General features: G+C 37.0%; 1 protein-coding gene across 4 annotated transcripts in view; it reads left to right on the forward strand.

The window, feature by feature from the left end:
• The window catches only part of PSEN1 (presenilin 1), a 72,453-nt gene that overhangs the window by 25,227 nt on the left and 19,924 nt on the right, over positions 1–27,302 (forward strand). For all 4 annotated transcript variants that reach the window (XM_007459700.1, XM_007459703.1, XM_007459702.1 and 1 more), the window contains 5 exons: positions 4,359–4,612; positions 6,969–7,110; positions 15,009–15,076; positions 19,625–19,845; positions 24,265–24,363. In XM_007459700.1, the coding sequence (XP_007459762.1) occupies positions 4,359–4,612; positions 6,969–7,110; positions 15,009–15,076; positions 19,625–19,845; positions 24,265–24,363 (784 nt within the window). The remainder of the gene's footprint in view (positions 1–4,358; positions 4,613–6,968; positions 7,111–15,008; positions 15,077–19,624; positions 19,846–24,264; positions 24,364–27,302) is intronic.

Below are 27,302 nucleotides of genomic sequence, written 5' to 3' on the forward strand. Positions count from 1 at the left end.
CTGCATCGGCAGGCGGACTCTCAACCACTGCGCCACCAGGGAAGCCCTATAAATGCTTTTTAAATACTCTATAAAGGGAGCTGTTATTACTTGCATTTTAGTTTATATTGAACATTAATCAGCCCATCAAGTTGGTCATAATTGTATTGCTGAATATTAGTCACAAACATAACATTCTTAGCGTATGACGTAAGTCACCTCCTTTTAAGAAAATAGAAGTATGAATTCCCTCAACCCTCCTGCTTCTCAGCTATCAATCACACTATACCCCTGTTTTCCAGATCCCACCTTCCTCATAACCATTTCCTTCCTACTGAACTTTAGTGACTTGTGTTTGGCAAAAATTATCTTTCTTGGTGAGTGGTATACATATTTCTATCTTTTGTGCTTTGCAGTAGTTTCCTTTCTGCTCCTCATAGGGCTTGAGTCTTCATAAATGTTTTCTCCATGAGGTCAGACTGAGGCAGAGGGCACCAGTGCCTTTGTAAGGCCAACTTTTCTCTCTCCTTCTCTTCTCTGCCATTTATCCCTTGCCCTGTTTCATTAATTATCGTCTCTCTGTCTTGTATCATCACCCTTTTACTCTAATCCTAATTCTATACTTTGACCTGACAAGTATGCTTAAGTCTCTAAAATAACTTTTCCAAATTTGAATCCCTTCTGTTGTCACTTTTTTTGTTTTTGTTTTTGTTTTGCTTCAAGGAATGATTGCCTCTAATTTCTCAGTTTCCATTCAATCCCCAGTCCATGGGGATTTATGGACTATGATTTATGAATAATCTGCTGCTTCTCTCATTGGTCATCATCCCACTCTGTATTTTTCCTTCCACAGCTGTTGTAGTACATTAATGACCAACATGTCCATCTATAATTTCTCCCTGAGATTTCATCCACTTGCATAGCAATGGAAACTAATGACTTCCCCCAACTCTCTTCTGAGCTTGAAATTCTTATTAACTGCCTTTGGACTTTCCTGCCTGGTTGTAGGTACTTCAGATTCACCTATCTCCCTAACTAAAATCTCTCTCCTCTCCTCTAGCCTGCTCATCTTCTTGTGTTCCCTATATCTATCAATGCCATCACCACCTTCCTAGTCCCTTATGCCTAAACCTCCAGAGTCATCCTTGACTCCTTTCTGACCATTCACATGTAATTTGCCACAAAGCCCTGTCAATTCCACTTCTGAAATATTCTTCTCATACCTCTCCTATTTTCCATCGTCACTCAGTCAAGTTTCTTGAAAATGAAACATAATCTGATGTGTCACTTCCTCAACCTTAACAATTTTTATGACTTTCTGTTTCCTACAGGACAAAGTCTGAAGTCCCTGGCATGGCAAACAAGGTTCTTTACAACCTGTTCCTAACCTTCCTTTCCTGCCACCAGCCCTGACCACCCTATCCTCAAGCCACCTCAGGAGTACTCACTGATTTTCTGCATAGGCCTGTGCCACTCTACATGTTGTCTCTTCCAGGAGCCCATTCACCTTCTGCTCAAGAATTATATCTTTTATGTTGTGTTTCTTTTTTATTTTATTTTATTCTTAATTTTTTATTGACATATAGTTGATTTACAATGTTGTGTTAGTTTCAGGTGTATAGCAAAGTGATTGTTATACTTTTTTTTTTTTTCCTTTTTCAGATTATTTTCCATTGTGGTTTATTACAGGGTATTGTATATAGTTCCCTGTGCTATACAGTAGGACTTTGTTGTTTATCCGTTTTATTTATAGTAGTTTGTATCTGCTAATCCCAAACTCCTAATTTATCCCTCCTTCACCCCCTTTCTCCTTTGGTAACCATAAGTTTGTTTTCTATGTCTGTGAGTTTGTTTCTGTTTTGTAAATATGTTCATTTGTATCATATTTTAGATTCCGCATATAAGTGAGATCATAACTTGTCTTTCTCTTTCTGATTTACTTCACTTTGTATGATAATCTCTGGGTCCATCCATGTTGCTGCAAATGGCATTATTTCATTCTTTTTTATGGCTGAGTAATATTCCATTGTGTGTGTGTGTGTGTGTGTGTGTGTGTGTGTGTGTGTGTTGCATATATGTATATGCCACATCTTCTTTATCCATTCATTTGTTGATGGACATTTAGGTTGCATCCATATCTTGGTTATTGTAAATAGTGCTGCTGTGAACATTGGGGTGCATGTATCTTTTCAAATTAGAGTTTTGTCTGGATATATGCCCAGGAGTGGGATTGCTGGATCATATGGCAACTCTATTTTTAGTTTTTCAAAGAACCTCCAGACTGTTTTCCATAGTGGCTGTACCAATTTACATCCCCACCGTATGTTGCCTTTCTTGATCATACAAAATTAATCAGTCCTGTAGCACTTTGTTCACATCTCTAGTATAATATTTCTCCTATGTTAAAACTATCTCATGAGCTACTTAAGGACAGCACCTAGATCTTTTTAATTTCAGTATTGCCACAGCAGAATACCTGGAATATAGAATTCCGATTACTTGTGGAATGAATAAATTGAAAGTCAGAGGAAAGAGGAAGCCCACATTGAGTGTGCAGAGCTTCCATGTTGTCTTGTGAATGGCAAATTGAGAGGGCGTTAAAAACTTGATTTCTGCAGTCTGGCGCACCTGGGTTCAAACCATTTCTGTAACACTTACTAGCCTTGCCTGTAAAGTGGTGATGATGAGGTGACTGTGAGAATTCAATGTAAAACACATCTCAGGGCTCCCCTGGTGGCCTGGTGGTTGAGACTCTGCACTCCCACTGCCAAGGGCACAGGTTCAGTCCCTGGTTGGAACTAAGATCCTGCAAGCTGTGCAGTGCAGCCAAAAAAAAAAAAAAAAAAAAAAAACGGACATATCACAATCCATAGTACCTTGTAATAATTTTAAGCTATTATTAAGCGTGTTATGTATTTTTATTGAATAATAGTATTCCTCTGTAGTGATACTTGGTTAAACTCTAGTCAAAAATGAGGTACAAGAGTGGCATGTTCTCACATGAGCTTCCTCAGAGAACCCTGTCTTAACCAAACTGATTTTATCTTATCAGCAACAGTGACTATCAGTCTACTTCCATCTCCTGTTTTATTTACTTCTCTGTTATTTTTCTCCTTTTGTCTTATTATTTTTATTTTGCTGTTGTTGTTAGTGCTCTTGGGATTCATCCTACCCTTTACAAAAAGTGAGTTTTAGATACAGTAATACCAAAAAGGAAACTGAACTTGAAGAATAGGAAAGGATAAACCCAGGATAAGGATTTATAAGTAACAAAGTGGTGGTTAGGTTAAGAGGAAAGTAGAATCTAAGGAAGTTCTACTTCCATTCCTTTATTCATCGCATATTTATTGTTCTCTTCCTCTATACAGGGCAAGATGGGAATGGGGTGGGGACAGGGTGGAAGGGCATCAGAATTAAGGCCTAGTTTCTCTTTGTAAAGGTTTGTTTTTAATTGAATATTTTTTTGAGATAACTGTAGATGGTAAGAAATAATACCGAGAGATCCCTCGTAAATCACTTCAAGGATTTTTAAGTCTTATTAATAATGAAGGTGAGGGACTTCCCTGGTGGTGCAGTGGTTAAGAATCTGCCTGCCGATGCAGGGGACATGGGTTTGAGCCCTGATTCGGGAAGACCCCTCATGCTGCGGAGCGACTAAGCAACTAAACCCATGCACCACAGCTACTTAGCCTGCACTCCAGAGCCCGCGAGTCACTGCTGCTGAGCCCGCACGCCACAACTACTGAAGCCCGCGCACCTAGAGCCTGTGCTCTGCAACAAGAGATGCCACCGCCATGAGAAGCCCGCACACCACAATGAAGAGTAGCCCCCGCTCACTGCAACTAGAGAAAGCTCGCGTGCAGCAACAAAGACCCAATGCAGCCAAAAGTAAATAAATAAATGTATATATTAAAAAATAATGATGGTGAGATAGTTCCTTGTATAACTGATATGAAACCACAGGTAGAAAGCACTTCATAATTTTGAAAAAGGTGAGTGTACTCTGCTTGCAGCTGCAGCAAGTAAAGAAGGCTTCATGCAGGTGTCGTTTTTAAGTCAAACCTCAAAGGATGGGTACAATTGTATTAGATTGAGAATGGAAGGTGAGAATGAGGTAAGCCACGAGCCAGGTGAAAGGGAGGACCTGGGTTCCTTCAGTGGACAGTGGTAAATAATCTTGGCTTTTAAACTGCATACTTCTTGTAAATTGATTCTTTCTTGCCTCAGGTTTTTGGAACTCATGTAATAATGGGCCTATTGATAATCTCGGGCCTGTTGATAATCTCGGGTCTAATCATTAAATTTTCTGGTTTTGATACAGAGCACCTTGATTCAACTGGGAGTCTAATTTACTGAACAAGTCTCTCTTGTGCTTTTAGAATGACAGTAGAGAGCGGCATGAGCACAGCAGCGAGAGGCGGAGGCATGGCAACTCTGAGTCGCTATCCAATGGCCGAGCCCCTGGTAACTCACAGCAGGTGGTGGAACAAGAGGAAGAGGAAGATGAGGAGCTGACTTTGAAATATGGCGCCAAACATGTGATCATGCTCTTTGTCCCCGTGACTCTCTGTATGGTGGTGGTCGTGGCCACCATCAAATCAGTCAGCTTTTATACCCGGAAGGATGGGCAGCTGTACGTATGAGTATTGTGTATCATTATGCTCAAGGCCAGCGTAGCTGTCCTTCATAGCATGTCATCACCACCTTGAAGGCCTCTGCACTGAAGGGACATGAAGGCTAGGGAGTCCATCCTCTCTGATGGCCAGAAGCAGATGATGCTTTAAGTAGAGAAAATGAAAGCTGCAGAATTATATTTTTTTATGTGGTGTCCCTAGATAGGGTTGAATTTATTTGGAATTGAGCAGTTGAGTAGTGATTTTACCACCTCAGGGCCACTGGGCCCATTGTTCTTCTCCCTGGAATGTTCTTTTTCTTTTCTAACTTTGGTGGATTAATTCCTATCATCCTTCTCATCTTGGCTTAAATGTTGAGTCCTAAAAGATAACTTCCCTGATCCTCCTAACAGAATTAGGTCCTTGCTGGTATCCTTTCTCATAGCAACCTGTTCTTTTTTCACTTGTTACAATATGCAAGTATATATTTATTTTCATTATTTAATGCTTGGTTTCCTTCTGTACTATGAGGCCTGTGAGGGCACTTTATTTCCAGAGTGAGGTATGTAATAAATGCTCAGCAAAAAAAAAAGTTGTTCAGTGAAAGGATGAAGAAGTAATGCAGGCTGGCACTGTGTTTGTGGAACTGTCATGTAGATTTCTCTGGTGCTGTTGGTGTCGACCCTTTGTCTCCAAGAAAAATGCTTTGATTTAGATGTCACCTAGTTCTGTCTCTAGGACTCTTGTGGGGCTCAAAAAGTTTTAAATGAATTTCGAAATTGGCGAGTGTCTGGAAAACTCTGTGGGGTTCTGAAAGCCAAGCTTTTAACCTTTTGGGAGAAAGGGTAAGACAGTGAGTGAAGGACAGGGATTGGAAACAATAACCAAAAGAGGTTGGGGAATATTATCTCTGTAAGTTAGAGTTAGGTTTGGCTGCATATTAAAGAACAGGGGTTAGCAAGCTATGCCCCACAGGCCAGATCTGCCTGCCACCTCCTTTTGTAAATGAAGTTTTATTGGAACGCTGCCATGTCCATTCGTTTATATATTGTCTATGGCTGCTTTCATACTACAGTGGCAGAGTTGAGTGGTTGCAACAGAGACCATATGACACACAAAGCTTAAAATATTTACTCTAGTTTTGTACAGAAAGTTTGCCGAGCCCATTATAGAAAATCAAAACAGGAAATTCCATGGTGGTCCAGTGGTTAGGACTCAGTGCTTTCACTGCTGGGGCCTGGCTTCGATCCCTGGTTGGGGAACTAAGATCTTGCAAGCTGTGTGGTGCGGCCAAAAGAAAGAAAATCAAAACAACTGGTTTGAATGATGCACATATTTTCTCTGTCTCCCACAGAGTAGTGCAGAGGTAGTAGTTCAGATTGTGTAATGGCTTCTCTTCATCAAGGACTGAGGCTCCTTCATCCCTTCTTTTTTGGCTTCTACCCTCTAGGTCATTTCGGGGTCCAGTATTGGTGCTGGAGCCCCAGACTTCATTCAGACAGCAGGAAGGAGTGGGGGAGAAAAGGACATGAGACGTGACTCTCAGCAGAACTAATTCCTCCCTTAGAAATTCCACACAACACATCTGCCTATAACTCATTGGCCATTACTTATTCTCATGGCCACACATAACTGTAGGGGAGGCAGAAATAAAGTCTTCTACTGGGAACATTGGTACCTGGGATAAAAGTGTTTTTATGTGAATGAGAAGCAAGGGCAAGCTGGATATGTGACATTATCTCAAGACAACTTCAGTTGCAGTCACCGTACAGCTGAAGGATAATTATCAGCCATTTTACCTTCCTCTGACAACCACTTGTAGCCTATGTAGTTTATGGCAGAATCTGGTACTTTTTTTTTTTTTTTTAATTTTTTCAGAGTATAGTTGCTTTACAATGTTGTGTTGGTTTCTGCTGTACAGCAAAGTGAATCAGCTATACATATACATATATCCCCTCTTTTTCGGATTTCCTTCTCATTTAGGTCACCACAGAGCACTGAGTATAGAGTTCCCTGTGCTGTGTAGTAGGTTCTCATTGGTTAACAGAATCTGGTACTTTAACAAATCACTAATAAGCTGTGGAGAAAGAACATTTGATGAGGTAATTATTTCGGCATAAATCATCCACTAGATGGAGCCAGTGTCTGGCTCACATAGGTCCACCTCCATATTTTAACTATCTCCTTTTATTTTGAAGGACTTATTTTAGCATATAGCTATTTTTATTAGGTTAAAAACTCTTGGTTAGATTGATGAGATGGAAAAAAGTGACTTATATCAGTTGAATCAAGGAAACAAAACTGGTGTTGGAGAGCATGTAGTTTGGAATCTCCATTAACACTTACCTGGGGCTTTTGTGTTTTATTTTATTTTAGAATCTATACGCCATTCACAGAAGACACCGAGACTGTGGGGCAGAGAGCCCTGCACTCAATTCTGAATGCTGCTATCATGATCAGTGTCATTGTCATCATGACTATTCTCCTGGTGGTTCTATATAAATACAGGTGCTATAAGGTGAGCGTGAGACACAGAGCTTTGCTTTCCACCATCTTCTTTTCATGGTTGGGTTTTGTTGTCACCTTACTTGGTCTAGTAAAGAAAAAGGTCTTATATTCTAGAACTAAGTTAATTTTTAGTTTCCCCCCTCATTTGTGGAACATTTAAAAAATACAAAAAGGCATAAATGAAAAACAAATGTTTTCATATAATATCACACTCTAAATGGTTTTAACATTTTGATTTGCTGTATACTTCGGACATTCCAGAAGGATATATCCTGAACCTTTGTGAATTCCCTCATTGACAGATAGCACTGTAGCATATGATTGTCTCCATAAGATAATGTATAACTACAAAAATTCAGATTCTCAACTTGAGTACAGAACAGCAAAGCCACCTTCAGCTGCTGTTGTTAAACTCATTGGTGACTGGCCGAATTCCCGGTTCTAAATTCATAGATGTCCATTCCCTCTCTCTCTCCTGCAGGAACACAAATTCTTTGCTTGGGAAGCAAAGGCAGGGGAGGTTGTATAGGAAAGACACAGGCCCAGCCCTCCCAGCCTCTGGTCCCCTACCTCACTCTCTACCTAAGTGACTTGCTTGTGAATTTCAGCTACCTGGCGCGTGTTTCAGATTCATGCCTCAGAAAAAGGACAAATTATTACAGGTCATGAACCTTTAGGCTCATTCTCAAATAAAAGAAATATTAACTTTTCAAATATTGAATTCTACTCTCTTTTTAGTATTTACTTCTGTATATTCTTTAACATGGTTAAAATCAAATGCATAATCAGTATGTGTCCTTTTCTAACTTTTACTTTGGCATAAGCATTTTTCCATATTATAAATTCTTAGCAAATATGTCTAATGGTTACATAATATTTGACTCAATGAGTGTATTGTAATTCACTTCCCCTAATTTGGACATTTAAGTTGTTTCCAGATTTTCGCCCTTCTGAAAAGCAATGAATGTCTTTATGCATAGAACTTTTCCATTTTTCAAATTATTTCCTTAGGGTAAAATCCTAGGCACAGAATTTCTGGAGCAAATTATCTGCATATAAAAATATGTCTTGCTATGCAGAATTTTGTTTTCAAGATGATAGTATAAATTTGTACTTAACACTGGTAGTGAAAGAGGCTGTTTTACCCCACCTTCACCAGTGTTTAATTTTTTTAAAAAAATCTGTGCTAACCCTCATAGGCAAAGCAAAAATATCTTAATTTGCATTTAGTTGATTATTAATAAGATGGAATACCTTTCCAGTGTTCACAAACTCTAAAATTATACAGAGTTTAACCTTGTTTGTTGAGTGGGTGGAAGTATTAACCTAAGTGATGGCCACTTGCAGTCTGACATCAGAATCTAGAGATTGAAGACAAAAGATGTGTGTGATGGCGACAGGTAGTCATCAACACTCAGAGAGCCAAAGAGCAAATGATGTAAACCCATGTTGAGAAGCATACTCCTCCCCCTGCTTAAATATGTCTCAATTACTTTATCTTTTTTTCCCACTATATATATTTGTTTACATATAAGTGTTTACCTGCCAGTTCCATTTCTCTGCTTTATTGGACTTTCTTTGTGACTTGTATCTGGATTATATGCTACTTTTGTTCCTCACATGTTATTGGGAGTCACCTGGGGTTTTGCATTCTTCTTTGGTGTTAGGAGACCTCCTTCTGCTTTGCTAGCAGGAACTTAGAGGGCTTCTCCTGGAGCTCATAGTCTTGCTAATGTCCACTTGGGTTGTGTTGAGTTCAGGTTGAGGAGGGTAGTACTGGAGGGAAAAAGTGGTAAACTCATCGCTGGCTTCCTGGTACTTCTGACTCCCCAACCTACTGGCAGCTGGTCGCATTCGATCCAGGTTTTGTAGTTGTATTCGGTAGGTAGAACTAGAATTTATCCTGATGTATTTTTGGTCAGTTTTGTGCATATTTTAGTTAATGCTTCATATTAGACAATCTAAAAGGCTTATACTTAGCTGGATTTCCACGTTCACCCATTCATTTTTGTGTTGTTTTCTTTTGCTTTTTAATATTCAAGTCTTAGCAAACACAGCCAATTCTATAGAAACAAGTTGTTGATTTTGACTCCTAGTATAAAAATAAAAGGAGCTTTTGAGTCAGAAATTCAGAAACTTGCCAGGACCTGTTTGGAAATAAGCCCTGAGGATTTGTGTGTCAGTGGTTGATTGTGCAATGTCTTTGAGAAGCATAAGAAGCTAAAAGACCAAACAAACCTTAAAAAGGAAGAAATGGAAAAGGCAGTTAATTATTACATATCATTTGTTATAGATGAAACTGTATAGCTTACTAAAGTCATATGATTTCTGGCCTAGATAGTTCAGTGTTTAGAGGAGATCCTTGCTGTTCTGTACTGAAGCAGGGGCTCTTTTCTTTCAGAGCCTTTAGCACAGGAAAGCTGAACTAGGGATTGTAGCAAGATGAGATAGGCCTGTTTTACCACCTGATGTTCTAGAAAAAGGGAAGGTGTTATTTAGTCATCATCAGAAGAGGCTTTGAATTTAGGTAACAATTCAGAAAATCATAACATCAGTGATTAACCTAAATAAGAAGACCATTTACAACCATTATTACAGGCAGAGGGCTAATATTTTTACCATATGAAGAGCAGTTACAAATAATTAAAATTATGAACATCCTATTAAGAAATTTAAAAAATCCAAGCAGAGAAATTATAAAGGAAATGTAGATGGCCAGGAGAGGGAGAGGAAGAGAGAGGGAGAGAGAGGTGTATGTGTATTTTCTCACTAGCAAAAAATATATATATTAAAATAACAAATGAACATATTTAACTTATTGACTTGGTGAAGGTTAATCAGGCCTTTTTTGTGGAGTCACTAAGCCAGTATGTATCAATAGTCAGTAATTAGAAAATGTTTGTACACTTTGGTTCTGTATTTTGCTTTCATGATTTATCCCAAAGAGTTAAAAATGCTGGAAAATATTTGCATACTAAATATTACTCCTAGCACAAAATATAATTGGAAAAAGAAGGAAAACCCCACAAATTCCATGCATAAGGGAAAAGTTAAATTGTGGGTTCATGCATGTAAGTAGACTATTATTTAGTTATTTAAAAATCATATTTAAAAAAATATTTGGTGGGATGAGAATTTATCTTTAATAAAAAATTAATTTAAAAAGCAGAATGTAAAATTTTCTATTACCTGATTCTAATTTTTTTAAAAGGTCTTTACATATGCAGACAGAAAACATGTCTGAAAGGAAATGTTAATGTCAACTTTGGTTCTCATTGGTCAGTGGGAGTTGTTTTTTCTTTTAGTGTTTCTATATTTTCTATATGTTATAAGCATATGTTACTTTGTATTCAGAAAAATGCTGTTTTTTTTTTTAAATAAAAAACATTCCCATGTTCCCTTGCCCCTTCCCCCATAAAACAAGGTAAAAAGCATTTCTTAAGAAAGTGGAGGATTTCTGGTACATAATATTTACTTTAACCCTTAATTTGGAGCTCAGTATGGAATACCAGTGTACATCTCCCACTCTTTAAAGTTTTTCTGTTTTGTGATATTTTATATACTTTTTAGTTTTATAACTTGGATTATTTCTAAAGCTAAGACTTGTGATGGGCTGAGATGCAGGTGGGAAGATTCATTTCTTTTTATTATTATTTTTTTTGCAGATGAACTAGAGTAAGGACTCCCTTCAGAATATTTTGCTGAAGTTGAAGTACTTAGAGGGAAATGTACAGGTGTCTTCAGTTTACTTTGATATGTATTAAAATGGGCTAATGGGTGGAGAGATGGATAGATGTGTTGCAAAGCAAGTACAGCAAAATGTGAATGGTAGAATTTTGGTGGTATCTGGGCAGTGGTTCACTGTGTGTTTGAAAATTTTTAGAATAAAATGTTAGGGGAGGGGCTTCCCTGGTGGCGCAGTGGTTACGAATCCGCCTGCCAGTGCAGGGGGCGTGGGTTCAAGCCCTGGTCCGGGAAGATCCCACATGCCGCAGAGCAACTAAGCCCGTGCACCACAACTACTGAGCCTGCGCTCTAGAGCCCGCGAGCCACATCTACTGAAGCCCGTGTGCCACAACTATTGAAGCCCGCGTGCCCAGAACCTGTGCTCTGCAACAAGAGAAGCCACCACAGTGAGAAGCCTGCGCCCCGCAACAAAGAGTAGCCCCCGCTCACTGCAACTAGAGAAAGCCTGCGTGCAGCAGCGAAGACCCAACGCAGCCAAAAATTAAATAAATGAATAAATAAATAAATAAATAAAAAATGTTAGGGGAGATTTTTATGGAGGAACACCAGATATTAAATTTGTTGTATTCGGATAGTCAATTTAGAATATTTAAATGTCAAAGGAATACCAGCTTTAGTGATGTAAAGCCACTCTTTTGACCTTTTCCCAAATTGTAACATTTTATAAAATTGTTTTAAAGAGAGAATTTTTAAGAAATATTTTCTTCAAAAGAATTAACAATCACAGATCACCTTGAGTGATCAAAATGGAACCACAAGACAAAATTAACATGGATTCTAATGTTAACATTAGTAACAACTAGGTTTTGATAGCTTAGAGTGAGATAATTGGAACAACTGGATCTGGGAGGTGTGTGGGGGAGATTTTTTTCTTAAAAGAAGACAAAATAATATTCTTGATTTGGAGCTTTTCTTCTCTCCTTTTTCTTTAAGGTTTGATTTGTTCTTTTCTGATTAAGAGATACGTTTGGGAAAGTTGTTGATTAAGTAACTCCTGTCATTAAACAATAAAGTTCATTGAAAGCATAAAGCATATTATGGGTGTATCTACCTCAAAATAATTTCACTTTTGGTTAAAAATTACCTGACAATTTATCATGCTTCTCCATTCTATTTTTTAAAACCCCAGACTCTTTGGGTTGTATAGTATTTTCCCCAATATACTCATTACATAAAATTACCATAAATTTTTTTTATCTTGTGTAATAGATTATAAAAATCAAGTTGTGGGGACTTCCCTGGCGGTCTAGTGGTTAAAACTCCATGCTTCCACTGCAGGGGGCACGGGTTCGACCCCTCGTCAAGGAACTCAGATCCCGCATGCCACATGGCGTGGCCAAAGAAATTAATTATTTAATTAATCAAAAATCAGGTTCTGTTTCTCTCTCTCATATTAATAAGCTGTACATGAGTAATAATGACTAATATTTATATAGTTCTATATGAATTCTGCATAATATTAATGGACTGACATATAAGTATTAACTTATTAATGAACCAAGTAAAATAAACATAACATAGCAATACTTATTGAAACCTCAGACTCAATAATACTTATTGAAACCTCAGAATATTCTTTTATCAAATGGTTATGTAATTTAGACGACCTATTTTCTCTGTACAGTTAAAGTATGTGTACATAGGTCACTTAACTGAATATCTGATTTTCAGTTTTATTGATTTATCAATTTTATCAATTTATTATCAATTATTTATCAGTTTGTTTATTTAAGAAATACATCAAAATTCCTCCATTGAAAATATTGCTGCTTTAAAGTTTAAATGTTAACTGTTGACTCTGTTGATAATTTTTTTAATCAAAGTATAGTTAATTTACAGTTTTATATTAGTTTCAGGTATACAGCATAGTGATTCGTTATTTTTACAGATTATACTCCATTAAAAGTTATTACAAGATAATGGCTATAATTCCACGTGCTATAAAATATATTCTTGTTGCTTATCTATTTTATACATAGTGGTTTGTACCTCCTAATCCCATACCCCTTATTTGTTTTTGTTTTTTTATTTTTATTGGAGTATAGTTGATTTACAATGTTGTGTTGGTTTCAGGAGTACAGCAAAGTGAATCAGTTATATGTCTATATATATCCACTCTTTTTTTTTTCAGATTCTTTCCCATATAGGCCATTACAGAGTATTGAGTAGAGTCCCCTGTGCTATACAGCAGGTTCTTATTAGTTATCTATCTTATATATAGTAGTGTGTATATGTCCATTCCAATCTCCCAGTTTATCCCTCCCCACCCTTATCCCCTGGTAACCATAAGTTTGTTTTCTACATCTATGAGTCTACTTCTGTTTTGTAAATAAGCTCATTTGTACTCTTATTTTTAGATTCCACATATAAGCAATATCATATGATATTTGTCTTTCTGTGTCTGACTTCACTCAGTATGACAATCTCTAGGTCCATCCATGTTGCTGCAAGTGGCATTATTTTGTTCTTTTTTATGGCTGAGTAATATTCCATTGTATGTATGTACCACATCTTCTTTATCCATTCATCTGTTGATGAACATTTAGGTTGCTTCCATGTCCTGGCTATTGTAAATAGTGCTGCAATGAACATTGGCATACCTCTAATTTGTACCCCTCACTTCCCATTCCCCTTTGGTAACCACTAGTCTGTTTTCTATATCTGTGCATCTGTTTCTGTTTTACATGTACATTTATTTGTATTACTTTTTAGATTCCACATATAAGTGGTATCATACAGTATTTGTCTTTCTCTGTCTGACTTATTTCACTAAGCCTAATACTCTCTAGGTCCATCCACATTGCTGCAAATGGAAGAATTTTATTCTTTTATAAGGCTGAATAATATTCCTCTGTGTGTGTGTGTATATGTGTGTGTGTGTGTGTGTGTGTGTGTGTGTGTGTGTGTGTGTGTGTGTACACATCTTATTTATCCGTTCTGTTGATGGACATTTGGGTTGCTTCCATATCTTGCCTGTTGTAAATAGTGCTGCTATGAACATATGGGTGCATGTATCTTTTCAAATTAGTGTTTTTGTTTTTCTTGGATACATACCCAGGAGTGGAATTGCTGGGATATATGGTAGTTTTATTTTTAGTTTTTTGAGGAACCTCCATACTGGTTTCCACAGTGACTGCACAAATTTACATTCCCACCAACAGGGTACAAAAGTTCCCTTTTCTCCACATCCTCGCCAATACTTGTTATTTGTGGTCATTTTGATGATAGCTATTCTGACAAGTATGAGGTGCTAACTTGTTTTGATTTGCATTTCTCTAATAATTAACAATATTGAGCATCTTTTCATGTGCCTGTTGTCCATGTGTATGTATTCTTTGGAAAAATGTCTCTTTAGGCCTTCTGCCCATTTTTTGATTGGGTTGTTTGTCTTTTGACATTGAGTTGTTTGTTTTGTTCATATATTTTGGATATTAACCCCTTGTCAGTCATATCATTTGCAAATATTTTCTCCCATTCCGTAGGTTGTCTTTGTTTTGTTTTTTTTTAACACAGTAACCCTTAAAATTTTATTTATTTATTTATGTTGGCTGCGTTGGGTCTTCATTGCTGCTTGCGGGCTTTCTCTAGTTGCGGTGAGCGGGGGCTATTCTTCATTGCTGTGCGCTGGCATCTTATTGTGGTGGCTTCTCTTGTTGCAGACCATGAGTTCAAGGTGCACGGGCTTTGGTAGTTGTGGCACGCGGGCTCAGTAGTTGTGACTCACGGGCCCTAGAGCGCAGGCTCAGTAGTTGTGGTGCAGGGGCTTAGTTGCTCCGCGGCATGTGGGATCTTCCCGGACCAGGGCTCAAACCTGTGTCCCCTGCATTGGTAGGCGGATTCTTAACCACTGCGCCACTAGGGAAGTCCCATAGGTTGTCTTCGATAATTTGTTTTTTTTAATGTATTCTTTTCTTTTTAAAATTTTACCTATTTCTAAAGGAACGAAGGTCTACATGTATTTTGGTGAAATTTCTATTTATATTATGAGTAGTTCAGCACGAAAGAGTTCTGTTATAGGTATTCACTGATCCCAAAGCTGCTTGTGTTTTGCCATTTGAAAATCATAACACATACAGAAGTAGTATACAATTTTTGAAGTAAGAAATTTGGATTTTTTTTAGAGTTATGGGATCTGTTAATTATGCTGAAACTCTTTTCTAGGTCATCCATGCCTGGCTTATTATTTCATCCCTATTGTTGCTGTTCTTTTTCTCATTCATTTACTTGGGGTAAGTAGTGAAATATTTGGTCTGTTTTTCAGAAATTAACTTTATTTGGGCTCTATAACTGTCACTTAAAGAAATGTACTTTATTGATGAATTATTCTTAAATTATAATTGTTTCCATGTATAGGCCATACTTGGTATATATACAACTAGTTAATATTATCGATAGGGATATTCTTTTGTTGATCCTTGTTTATAATAAGTAGAACTGAAAGAACTCAAGACTACAGTTAATTCTAAGTCTTTTCAGTAAAGAATTTACTGTATCCTTTACTTCTAGTAATAATCTTTGAATCAGAATGTTAAAGCATTTCAAGCATGTGTATAAACATGAATTGATTTTTAAACTTTTATATTGTTTCATCAGTTAGTCTTTCGCCTTTCAAATGAAATCTTACATGAGAACTTCACATATAAAATAGAAAAAAGTGGAGCTGCTCTGTTGAAGAGAGTAGAGGCTCAGAGATTTGCCTGCTTTGTCTTTCTGTCAGCCCCAGTGGCAGAATACAGGTCGTAAACCATTGTACTAGCTCTTAAATTAGGAAGAAGCAATAAAACTAAAAAATAAATTGAAGAGTTAATTCTTTGGTAGAAGCAGGGGGAATGACCATAGACAAAAGAAATAAATGTAAGAATCTCTATGAAATGGATGATTTTCTAGGAAAAAACTAATTACCAAAACTGACCACTGAAGCGATAGAAAATCTAAGTAGAGCAATGAAAAAATACAGAAGGTTGTTGAAGAGGTTCTCATCCCACCTCCACCAGTAACAACAATACCAGGCCCAAATGGTTTCATAGGGAAATTCTATTAAACCTTTAAGGAGCGGATAACTCTAATGCTATTTTAACTGTTCCAGGACATAGAAAAAGAAGAAAAGCTTCCAGATTCTTTTTAAGAAGGCAGGGTAACACTGATACCAAAACCCTGTGAATTATCAAGAAAAAGGAAACTGTGGATCAGTCCTATTTATTGATGCCAAAAGAATAACTAAATATTCACTAACAGTTTTCAGCAACAACCCTTTGAGGGTATAATACATATGACCAAATGGAGTTTGTTTGCAGAATGGGAGACTGGTTTATTATTAGGAAATATCAATACGAGTCACCATGTTACTAAGTCATCATCTCGTACATGCTAACAAGAATTTGACAAAATTCAACACTTGTCCTTGGTCAAATTCCATAATAAAACAGATGATTAGTTCTCTAACATGATAAAATATATGAATCTTATTCTAACGATTGGTATCCTCTCAGGAAAACTTCAGAAGCACACCTGTTACTGTTAGGACAAGATGAGGATTTCCTTTATCACTGTTGTTGTCAATCATTGCTCTGGAGGGACTAGTGAACGCAATTAAATAAGACAAAGAAATAGAGCTACACAATTTGGAAGAGAAGGTTAAATTAACAGTAATTAGAGGTAAAATGATTGTTTACTTGGTTTCAGAATTAACCAAAAACACAATTAGAATCACTAAGTAAATTTGGTAAGGCAACTGCATACAAAATTAATTAACATAAATCAATAGCCATCATGTAAACAACTAGTTAGAAAACATAATGAAAAGAAAAGAATCCCATTTATGAGAGCAGCAAGAAAGAGAAAATATCTAGGATTAAACAGTAATTGTTTAAGCTCTATTATTAAGAAATTTTAGGGAGTTCCCTGGTGGTTTAAAGTTTAGGATTTGGTGCTTTCATTGCTGTCGCCCAGATTCGATCCCTGGTCAGGGAACTGAGATCCTGCAAGCCATGCAGCATGGCCAAAATTTTAAAAATAAATAAAGAAAATAAAGAAATTTAAAAATGCCTCTTCAGGGCTTAAAAAGAATACTTAAACAAATGGAAAATTATACCAGGTTACATAGAAAGAATATCATCATAAAGATGTCAGTTCTCTCTTAAGTTTATTTTAAATTTTAATATAAGCCCAATAAAAATACAAATAAGATTTATTTTTAATCTGGACAAGATAATTTTAAAATTTATTTGAAAAAATAAATAAGTGAAGGTACCCCCCAAGAATCGTAAAAAAGAAGAAAACTGAGGGATACTACTCCTACATGATACAAAATTATAAAACTAGAGACTTCCCTGGTGGCACAGTGGTTAAGAATCCGCTTGCCAATGCAGGAGACATGGGTTCGAGCCCTGGTCCGGGAAGATCCCACATGCCGTGGAGCAACTAAGCCCATGTGCCTAGAGCCCGTGCTCTGCAACAAGAGAAGCCATCGCAATGCCCGTGCACTGCAACGAAGAGTAGCCCCCGCTCGCCACAACTAGAGAAAGCCCATGCGCAGCAACGAAGAGCCAATACAACCATAAATAAATAAATAAATAAATAAATAAATAACTTAAAGAACAAAACAAAAAAAATTTATAAAACTATAATAATTAAAATAGTGACACCTGCACTATAAACAGATAATCAGTAGAAAAAATTAGAAGGACTTAAAAAAAATGCTCAAATATATAAAGGAATTTAATTTATGATAAAGGTAGTATAGAAACAGTAGGCTGTAAATGGATTATTTAGTAATTGGTGTTGAGATAATTGGGTAGTCATCCAGAGGAAAATTTTGAATTTCTTCTTTATACCAGGATAAATTCCAATGGATTAAAAATTTAAATATGAAAGTAAAACCGTAAAAGGACTAGAGAAAACCGTGGGGGATGGGGAATTTAAGTATATATATATATATAATTTTGTAACTTAAAAGGTCCTTCCTTAAATCTAATGTTTTATATATAAATATATACATATATATATATATATACACACACACACACACATTCACACAAAACCCAAAAATCAAGCCAACCAACCACACCATGAAAAAAATCAGAAGATGAATGACCAACTGCTAAGTGTGTTTTCAACTCATTTTATAGACAAAGGCTAATTTACTTTATATATAAACCTCTACACGGCAATAAGATCAACAACAACCTAACAGAAAAAAAATGGGCGAAGGATATGAAAAAATAGTCAACAGAAAGAGAAAGACAAGTTACTTTTAAATATATGAAAATATGCACACCCTCCTTATAAAATTAATGCTAATTAAAGCTGTACATTAGGTTATAAAAGGATTAAATAGTTTAATAAATGTTCTAATTTGGCAAGGTTGCAGGAAAATAAACATGCACACATTGGTGTAAAACTTTGATTAAGAGCAGTTCGGCATATCCATTAAAGTTTTATATGAATATGTCCTGAACCTAGTAATCTGTAGGGATAATCATTGCAGCATTGTTTCTGATAGCAAAAGAATGGAATCAGTCTAAGTATCCATCAGTAGAAAACTGGTTAAATAAACTATGGTACATCCATACAATAAAGCCATTGAAAAGAATGAGGTACTCTAGTATACTAATGTGGAAAGTTCTACAGGAATATCATTAAGAGAAAAAACCTTGGTTTAGAACAATGTGTATGCTATCATTTGTATCTGGTAAAGAAGTATATTTATGATATATATGGACACTCTCTGGAAGGATGCATATGAAGTTAATAATAGTGCTTTCCTTTGGAGAGAGAGACAAGGTTTGGGGGGAAACTTTTTACAGTATATGTTGGGATTTTTACATTTTAGGCATGTATTACCTAGCTAAAGATAATAGTTTGGAGTTTTGGGGGTTTTTTGTTTTGAGTGCTGGGATATCTGAAATGCTTAATACAGATAGCTACATCATCCAGAAATTTTCAACATTTATTTTGAAATTTCAAAATGGAAAGATCATCTTTCTGGATAGTCTCCAGAAACCAAAGTTTGTGCTTAAATAAACGAGTGCTTTCTTTCTCCTCAGTTACCCATCTTCTATATTTGTATCTCTTTAAGATGGAATTCCCCCTCCCAAAATTAAAATACTATTTTCTTCATTATAAAAATTCATTCATTCATTCATTGTGGGAAAAATAAAGAAAGAAAGAAAAGAAGAAATGTTTTAAAAATTCCAGACTCCCATCATCTAAAGATAAGTCCTGCATCTTTTCAGGAACTACTACATCGATCTCTTGCTCTCTCTTCTCACACACTGTTTCATGTAAATGAGATCATATTTTTTTTTCAGGCAACAATATATCATGCCTATATCCCATGTTTGTGTGTATGTGTATAAAACATATATATATTTAATGGCTACACTAAATTTTATGAAAATAACACCTTATGTCCTAAGCTCTAAAATTTATTTTGCATGTTTAATTTTTTCCAATTTCAGATACTTCAAACAAGCATTTCCCAAAGTATAGAATAGCATTTTAGGTGTTATATGGCCTTTTTTTTAGTTTTTGTACTTATTTTTACAGCTGTGGCCTGTGATACTGGTTTCCCATTTATATGACTGATACAGAGTTTTCTGTTAAAATAAGCTCAACTTGAGGAAAAAAGTACATTAATTTAAAGAAAGATATAGTAAAAGTGTGAAGCTGGGATATGAATATCTAATGAATATCTGTGTTAGAACCATAGTTCTAAAAAATGTTTTGATGAAACTTATTGTATGCAAATTTTTAGATATCTGTTTAATTTTTTTCAGGGAAGTGTTTAAAACCTATAATGTTGCCATGGACTACATTACAGTTGCACTCCTGATCTGGAATTTTGGTGTGGTGGGAATGATTGCCATTCACTGGAAAGGTCCACTGAGACTCCAGCAGGCATATCTCATTATGATCAGTGCCCTCATGGCCCTGGTATTTATCAAGTACCTCCCAGAATGGACCGCGTGGCTCATCTTGGCTGTGATTTCAGTATATGGTAAAACCCAAGTCTGACATTTTGTTCATCACAGAAATACCTCCTGGTGTGTTTTCCTTCCTCTTCTAGTTATCTTGACTTAGGGAAAATGACAACAGTAATGTCCCATAGCTTCTCAGTAAATAATCAGTTAACTCTACTATCTTTTTCATATAAAGATTTCAAATTTTTTGAGGTTAAGTTCTTTAAAAATGTTTTATTAATCCCCCCAGTTTAACTCAGTGATGAGTTAGTGGAAGGATCCATAGACTGCTGGTCCTAAGACTTAGATTCAAATCCCATTGCTACCACTGATAGCCTTCATGACTTTATGGAGGTGATTCGGGCCCTTTGAGCTTCAGTTTCCTCATTTGGAAAATGGGAATAATGCTTCTCAGAGTATTTGTCGGAAAGCACTAGCAGAGTGCTTGACACACATAAAATGCTCAACTAATTTTTAATATAAAAATTAACTACTTTTTATAAGGCAACTTGGGTAGAATTACTCTTTTAAAGGTAAAACTTATTTGGGCAGTATGAGCTTCAAATTTATTAGCAACCCATGTGACATGGGTCCTGAAAAGTCAGAATATACCTTAGCCATGAATAACCAAGATGTGAACTCTGCAACTCTCACTTTGCATAAAAGCCAAAAAGAAATCCATTTTCAGAGGTCAATTTGTGGTCTCTGTATGATAACTGCAGTGTTCTTTCATCCCTATTCAAACGCTTATTAAAATGTCAGGTGACCTGTAGTAGAAAACCTCATCATTCCCCCTTGATTGATGAATAAAACATCTGTGGAAATAGAATTCGATTGGCTCTGTTCTCATATTTGAGCAGTCAGTCACAGAACTGTAGAAGTCACATACTCTTTGTGATGGACTTTGCATAGTGACCTTAGGTTGTATAGTATTTGATGGTTTGCAAAGTACACATCTTTTCATTGCACAGCTGCGATCAAGAATGCCAATTCTGCACTCCATCCAGTCAGCTGCTGGTTAATACTTTGCAGTCAGAGATTTTATCAATATGTTCTTCTGTTCCATGCCTTTTTCGACAGCCACAGTTTGCTTTCTCCTTCAAAGGGACACATTATATCTTTACCTAGTGACTCAGGTACTTTAGCAGCCCTACTACTGTTGCACAAAAGCTTTGCAGGCTGGATCTTAACCACATCCACCTTTGTCCAGGAGCACAGATACAACATTACACTGATGTTATCATCCTCTGAATAAATTCACTGGACCTACTTGGTGAGGACATACAGATATTCACAATAGAGCTCAAAAGGGAGGTGGCATTTCCCTGTACATAGTACAAGGCTCTGCCACCCCAGTTAAATTCCTGAAAGTTACTTGGTAAGCTGAGGCCTACTGCATCTCTGGCACTGTCAAGAAATAGCAGCTGACCCTCTCTGCGCCCACGATGTTAAAACAAGCCCACTATGTTTTAGGCCCTTTGGGGATCTGGAGGCAATATACTCTTCATTTACAAATTTTACTTAAGCCTATTTATACTGTTACAAATTGGCCCACCTTGAATGGGGACCTCCTACAACATAAGGTTCTAGAGTCTGTCCAAATTGTAATACAGTAGTTACTTTCGTTAGTGTCCCTTCTCCCGCCCCAGAGAATCATTCACTGTAGAGGCTTTAGCAACGTCTTCTCATACCTCCTGAAATATCTGGATCACTCACTATGATCATAAGTTGCCCACGGATCTCTGGTGTGAGGAACTACCCTTTTCAGTCCCATGCTGTACACATTTAGAATGGCCATTTCTGACTACATACCAAGCTGTCCAGGAAACAGGTTTTCACAGGCCCTGAACCTGTGAAGCTCCAAATCCATCTGCTCCTTATCTCCATATCATGGAGGTAGCATTCTATAAGCTCAGCACAGCCACCAGGGCCTCCTTGCTAAGACAGAAATGTTAGCCATATGATAGAGCTGAGTCTGGGCCCCCTGGAGTATCTCACCCATAGGAGAGGGTGGCCTCTTCTTTCCTCAGTCCCTTGCCAGTTGACAAGGTGCTAGAGGAGGTCACCCCTGTCTTGGACCCCTGGCTACCACGGGGCCCTTTGGGATCAAATGAGTGAATAAACAGCAGTGGGAGTTTGTATACTTTATGGACAGCGTCAAAACTACATGTGAAGGAGCTCACTTGGAGAGCTCTGCTTTTCATTGCTTAATCCAGGCATCCTTGATCAAAGAATGGGATCCAAGGGTCAGCAAAATTAGCTGAACCTCAGGCAGTCGTCTTAATCTGGCCAACAGTTGGCTCCATCTGTGCATTTTTACAGACCCTTGGGACATTGCAAGTGGTCTAGCCACCTGATTCTGCCAGTGGTAGCAATGGCAATTACAAGTTTTCCCTCTTGGGAAAATAACTGAGAATCTCTTGCCTCACAGATACCAAAAATAGAAATCAAAGTTATACATGTCTCAGTATGTATTAAACCCACAATACAGGCCTCCTCACTTTATCCACTTTGGAGTTCCAGATATTGTTATAATGACTATTTCACTTCTAAATATACAATGCTGGGCTCTTGAACAAGGTGTGCAGTGGAACTTTCACCACCATACTGTCTCACGCTACAGGCCTCACAAGGCACCATTATGACATACTAGAGCAAGTTAAAACTTGATTAAATGAAACATCAGGGTTGAATCATAATAAAGAGTCTGATTCCATTTTTGACATTGAAAAAATGCCAGTTCTGGAGACAGACTGCCTGGGTTCAAATCCAGACTCTTCTACTCCTATCATTTATTGGGTATGTGGCCACAGACACATTGCTCAACCCCCGAGTCTTAGTTATTATGAAGATTAAACAATATGTACAGTACACACGTATAACGGTATCTATCAGTAAATACTAGCTGTTTCTTTAAAATGTATAATCCTGTGAAGTAAGCAAGGCAGTTATTCTTGTTTTACTGCTAAGAACGTGAAGTTTGTAGAGGTAAAGTATTTGCCCAAGCTTAACACCATTTGATCTAGAATATGAGTCCTAAGTCCCATATTCTTTCTACTACATTACACTGTTTCTCCCATCAACCCTCTGTTTCTTCCATGCATATGCAAATTATCTCCACAGACCTTTGAGTTCCTTTAAAATAAAAGACTTTTGTGTCCAATATTTAGAGTAATGATTCTTAACTCCATTTCCATAAGATCTGAAGATGTCACAAAGATTGTTCTAAGAATTTCAAAACAAAATTAATTTTAATTCACTTTAATTGCTCTAAAAAATAAGGGTTTATCATTTAGCAATTCTATAAGGAGTAGTGTATTGTAAAACCAAGATAGTTACAGGACATCGCAGGTTGAAACAGGTTAGAAATCTCATTATTTCAGAGCACGGCCAATTTCCCTTTTCTCATCCCAAACAAATCAAAATGGAAGCAGTGAGAGTAGAGATTTTGTGTGGTGTGTGCATGTGTGTGTGTGTGTTTTATTGTAGTAGTAGTAGTTGTAGTAGTAGTGTACAAGAAGACATGACAACTTGCAGGTGTGAGGTTTTTTACTTAAATGCATCTGAATGATAGTAATGTCAACACAAGCTATCAAATCTTTACAAATTTACCTATATCTGTTTCCCATTATTAAATGTTTGAAATTATTTTCTGTATTTCTATACTCTAAATTTTCACGACATAGAAAATGTAAGAAAAACGGCAGTTATTGGAGAGAGATGGTGGTAGAATCAAGAATAATTTATGCATATTGCTTCCTCCTCCGAGTTGCTGTTCGTAAAATAAGACACTTTTCGGCACCACATGTATTCCGAGACCTAAATATTTGTGAAGTGCTTTTGACAGGAAAGCTAAAGAAATGCTAAACTCATGCAGAGGTTTATTAGTTATTTTGTTTAAATTTACTGCCCTCTTATTTCAAGTATCCCTAAATAGTACATATACTATTTTCAAAAAGGGGAGAAGATGAATCTTTTCTACTCTGTTCTTCATATTTTGAAAAGTTAAGTCAAATCCCCTCTATTAAATCCCTCCTAAAGTAAACCTTCAGTTTGTGGCTCATAGGTATGTTTTGTTTGGAAATGGCTTGACCTTGTTTCTGCTTTGGAAATTGACAACTGCTCTAGAATAATTGTCTTGTCATTATTCCTGCCTCTTGTCTTCAAACTGAGAAGACTTATTCCTAGAACCCAACGATGATACACTGTAAACTAACCAAATAGCAGTCAAACCAAAATGAAGTTTGCACAGGTCTCTGTGGTTTTGTGTATTTTGTTTAGATTGTCTCCATCCGCCTCCCCCATCAGCTTACCTGCTGTTTATTTCATATTAATTCAACATCTTTCTGTGTAAAAAAAATTAAACCTTTTCAATTGGTTAATTCCTCCCTCACACACCCATTTATAAGTTTAGCCAATACATTTTTCAGATGTCTTTTCTATTTTTCTTTTTCTAGATTTAGTGGCTGTTTTGTGTCCAAAAGGCCCACTTCGTATGCTGGTTGAAACAGCTCAGGAGAGAAATGAAACTCTTTTTCCGGCTCTTATTTACTCTTGTAAGTATTTCAGAATGATGTTAAGTTAGTGAACAACTCAGAATTTACAGAGATTCAAACACATGTAATTATGATCATTATCGTGGTACTTTTTCTCACCTTAAATGCATAGCATTGATGGAACTGCTGCAGATCTGTTTCCTTGCAAATTATTATCTTCTGCCTGACATTGGTTCAAGAGAGTTTTCAGTATGTGTGGAGATAGAAGAAATATTTAGATTGAGGAGCCAGTATTCTCATTTAAAATCTTATTAATCAAGAACTATTGAGTACTTGTTATATACATATATTGTAGATGGATCTTGCACTAGCATGTTGAAAGAACTGTACTTTTCCTTCAGAATGTGTTTGCCCTTTTTTTGGTTTTAGAGTCATACACATCCTAATCATTCAGTAAATATTTATTCATCATTGACCTGATCTGCTCCCACAGAGCACTGTGGAGGATATAAAGATGATCAAGAGGGACTTCCCTGGCTGTCCAGTGGTTAAGACTCCATGCTTCCAATGCAGGGGGCCTGGTTGGGGAACTAAGATCCCACCTGCCGTGGCATGGCCAAAAACTAAATTAAAAAAAAAAAAAAGATGATTAAGATACTTTGCTTTCCCTCAGAGTGCATTTGCTTCCTTTTTTTTTTTTTTTTTTTTTTTTTTTTGTAGTTCCCTGACCAGGAATCGAGCCCAAGCCCTCAGCAGTGAAAACTCAGAGTCGTAACCAGTGGACCGCCAGGGAATTCCCTTGCTTACAATTTAGAAATGAGATAAGACAAGTATATAAACAACATTCGAGGCAGACTGTTGTCAGATTATTCAGAAGGAACACAAAGTGCAGAAAGAGCTCAAAACAGGGAAAATCTAAATGGGGAATCAGAAAGGCTTCATGGAAGAGACAGCATTTGGATTGAACCTTCAAAGGGTGGATAGGATTTCAGCAAGCACAGATGGAAGAGTCATTTCCAAAAGTGGGCTTGGGGACTTCCCTGATGGCGCAGTGGTTAAGAATCTGCCTGCCAGTGCAGGGGACACAGGTTCAATCCCTGGTCCGGGAAGATCCCACACACCACGGAGCAACTAAGCCCCTCTGCCACAACTACTGAGCCTGCACGCCACAACTACTGAAGCCCGCACAGCAACGAAGACCCAGTGCAGCCAAATAAATTTTTTTTTTTAAAAGTGGGCTTGTCACAAAGAATGGCTTGGAGGCATAAGTGTGGGGCATCTTTTTCAAATTTCAAGTGTTCCAGTTGACTAGAACATAGACTACAAAATAGGGAGAGTACTAGGAGATGGGTTTGGAAAGGCACTTAGGGTAAGATCACGGATAGCTTTGAGGGACTGGTTTAGATCTCTGTATTCTATTCATGATCACTTAGGAATCATAGAAGGTTCTTAACAGAAGACTAATGTGATCAGAGCTGTGCCTTTGTAAGCTTGCAGCATTGTGCAAGATGAATGGGAGGGAGAGAGAACGGGAAGCATAACTAAACAGATATTGCCATGATCCAGGTGGAAAGTAATGAGAGTCTGAATTATGGGATAGGTAATGGCAGTCAAGGGAAAGGCCTTGATGAGAGCTTTTGGAGGTAGTTTCAGTCATTCTTAGTGACGAGTGAGAGAAGTTTAAAGCTTAAAGGAAGGATGATAAAGAAGAGAGGTTTTTCTTATTTGAGAAATCTGTGTAGTGTTGCCTGTAGCCCATATCTAATTTTCTTGGCAGGACCTGTGAGCCATCCAGGTAGAAATTTCCAGCAGGAGTTTAGAAATGAAGTACCAGTACAAAGGAGAAAGTTGATAATAGAGTTGCAGAATTGAAGAACATCAGCATGGAGGTGACAGTTGCAGCTGTGGGAGTGGATGAGTGATTCAAATCAGAGGAGAAGAGAAGAGGACACCAGGAGTAGATCTTTGTCAACTACTATGTTTAGAGAGTGAGAAATGAAGAGAGAATAGTAAATGGAACATAAGAAAATATCAGAAAATTGGGAAAACCAGCATTTTTCACTTAGCAGTAGCATGACGTTTTTCATATCAGTACATGAAATGTCTGCATAGTTTTCTCTTATATAGATATTAAATAAAGGGTATCTTTATTGATCATTTCCCATTACAAACAATGCTTGCAGAGAACATTTATGAATTTGTGAATATTATTGTACAGATACATTCATAGAAATGGAATTGCTAAGTCAGAGGATATGTGCCTTTAAATTTTGATAGATAGTGCCAGATTGCCTCCTCAAAAGGCTATACCAGGGCTTCCCTGGTGGCGCAGTGGTTGGGAGTCCCCTGCCGATGCAGGGGACACGGGTTTGTGCCCCGGTCCGGGAGGATCCCACGTGCTGCGGAACGGCTGGGCCCGTGGGCCGTGGCCGCCGGGCCTGCGGGTCCGGAGCCTGTGCTCTGCAACGGGAAAGGCCACAGCAGTGAGAGGCCCGCGTACCACAAAAAAATAAAAGGCTATACCAATTTATATTCCCTTCAGTAGTGTGAAGGTCCTAATTGACTAACACCTTCATTATCACTTGTTTGTATATGTGTATGGGAAACTAATAGACAACATCTTGTTTTAGTTTTCATCTTGGCTTATTGACTAATAACTATTAGTTAATAGTAATTAAAACTATTAGTTAATAGTAATTAATAACTATTAGTAATTAGTAACTATTAGTTAATAGTAATTAATAACTATTAATGATTATTTGGACTTTTTAATGTATTTTTTAGCTGCATATTTAAATTTCTTGTTTTATGACTGGCTTGGTATTATATTTTTCCATATTTTTAGAATTAATTTTTAATTATACAAGTAATACGTTAATACTTTATCATTGAAAAAATTTTTGAATTACAGATAAAGTTAAATTTCATTGTAACTGTCATTCCCAATCTTAATACTTTACCAAGCAGTTACTTACCAGTATTATCAGTGTGATATATAT

The sequence above is a fragment of the Lipotes vexillifer genome, unplaced genomic scaffold (genome assembly GCF_000442215.2).
Source record: "Lipotes vexillifer unplaced genomic scaffold, Lipotes_vexillifer_v1.1 scaffold39, whole genome shotgun sequence".
NCBI classification, from domain to species: domain Eukaryota; kingdom Metazoa; phylum Chordata; class Mammalia; order Artiodactyla; family Lipotidae; genus Lipotes; species Lipotes vexillifer.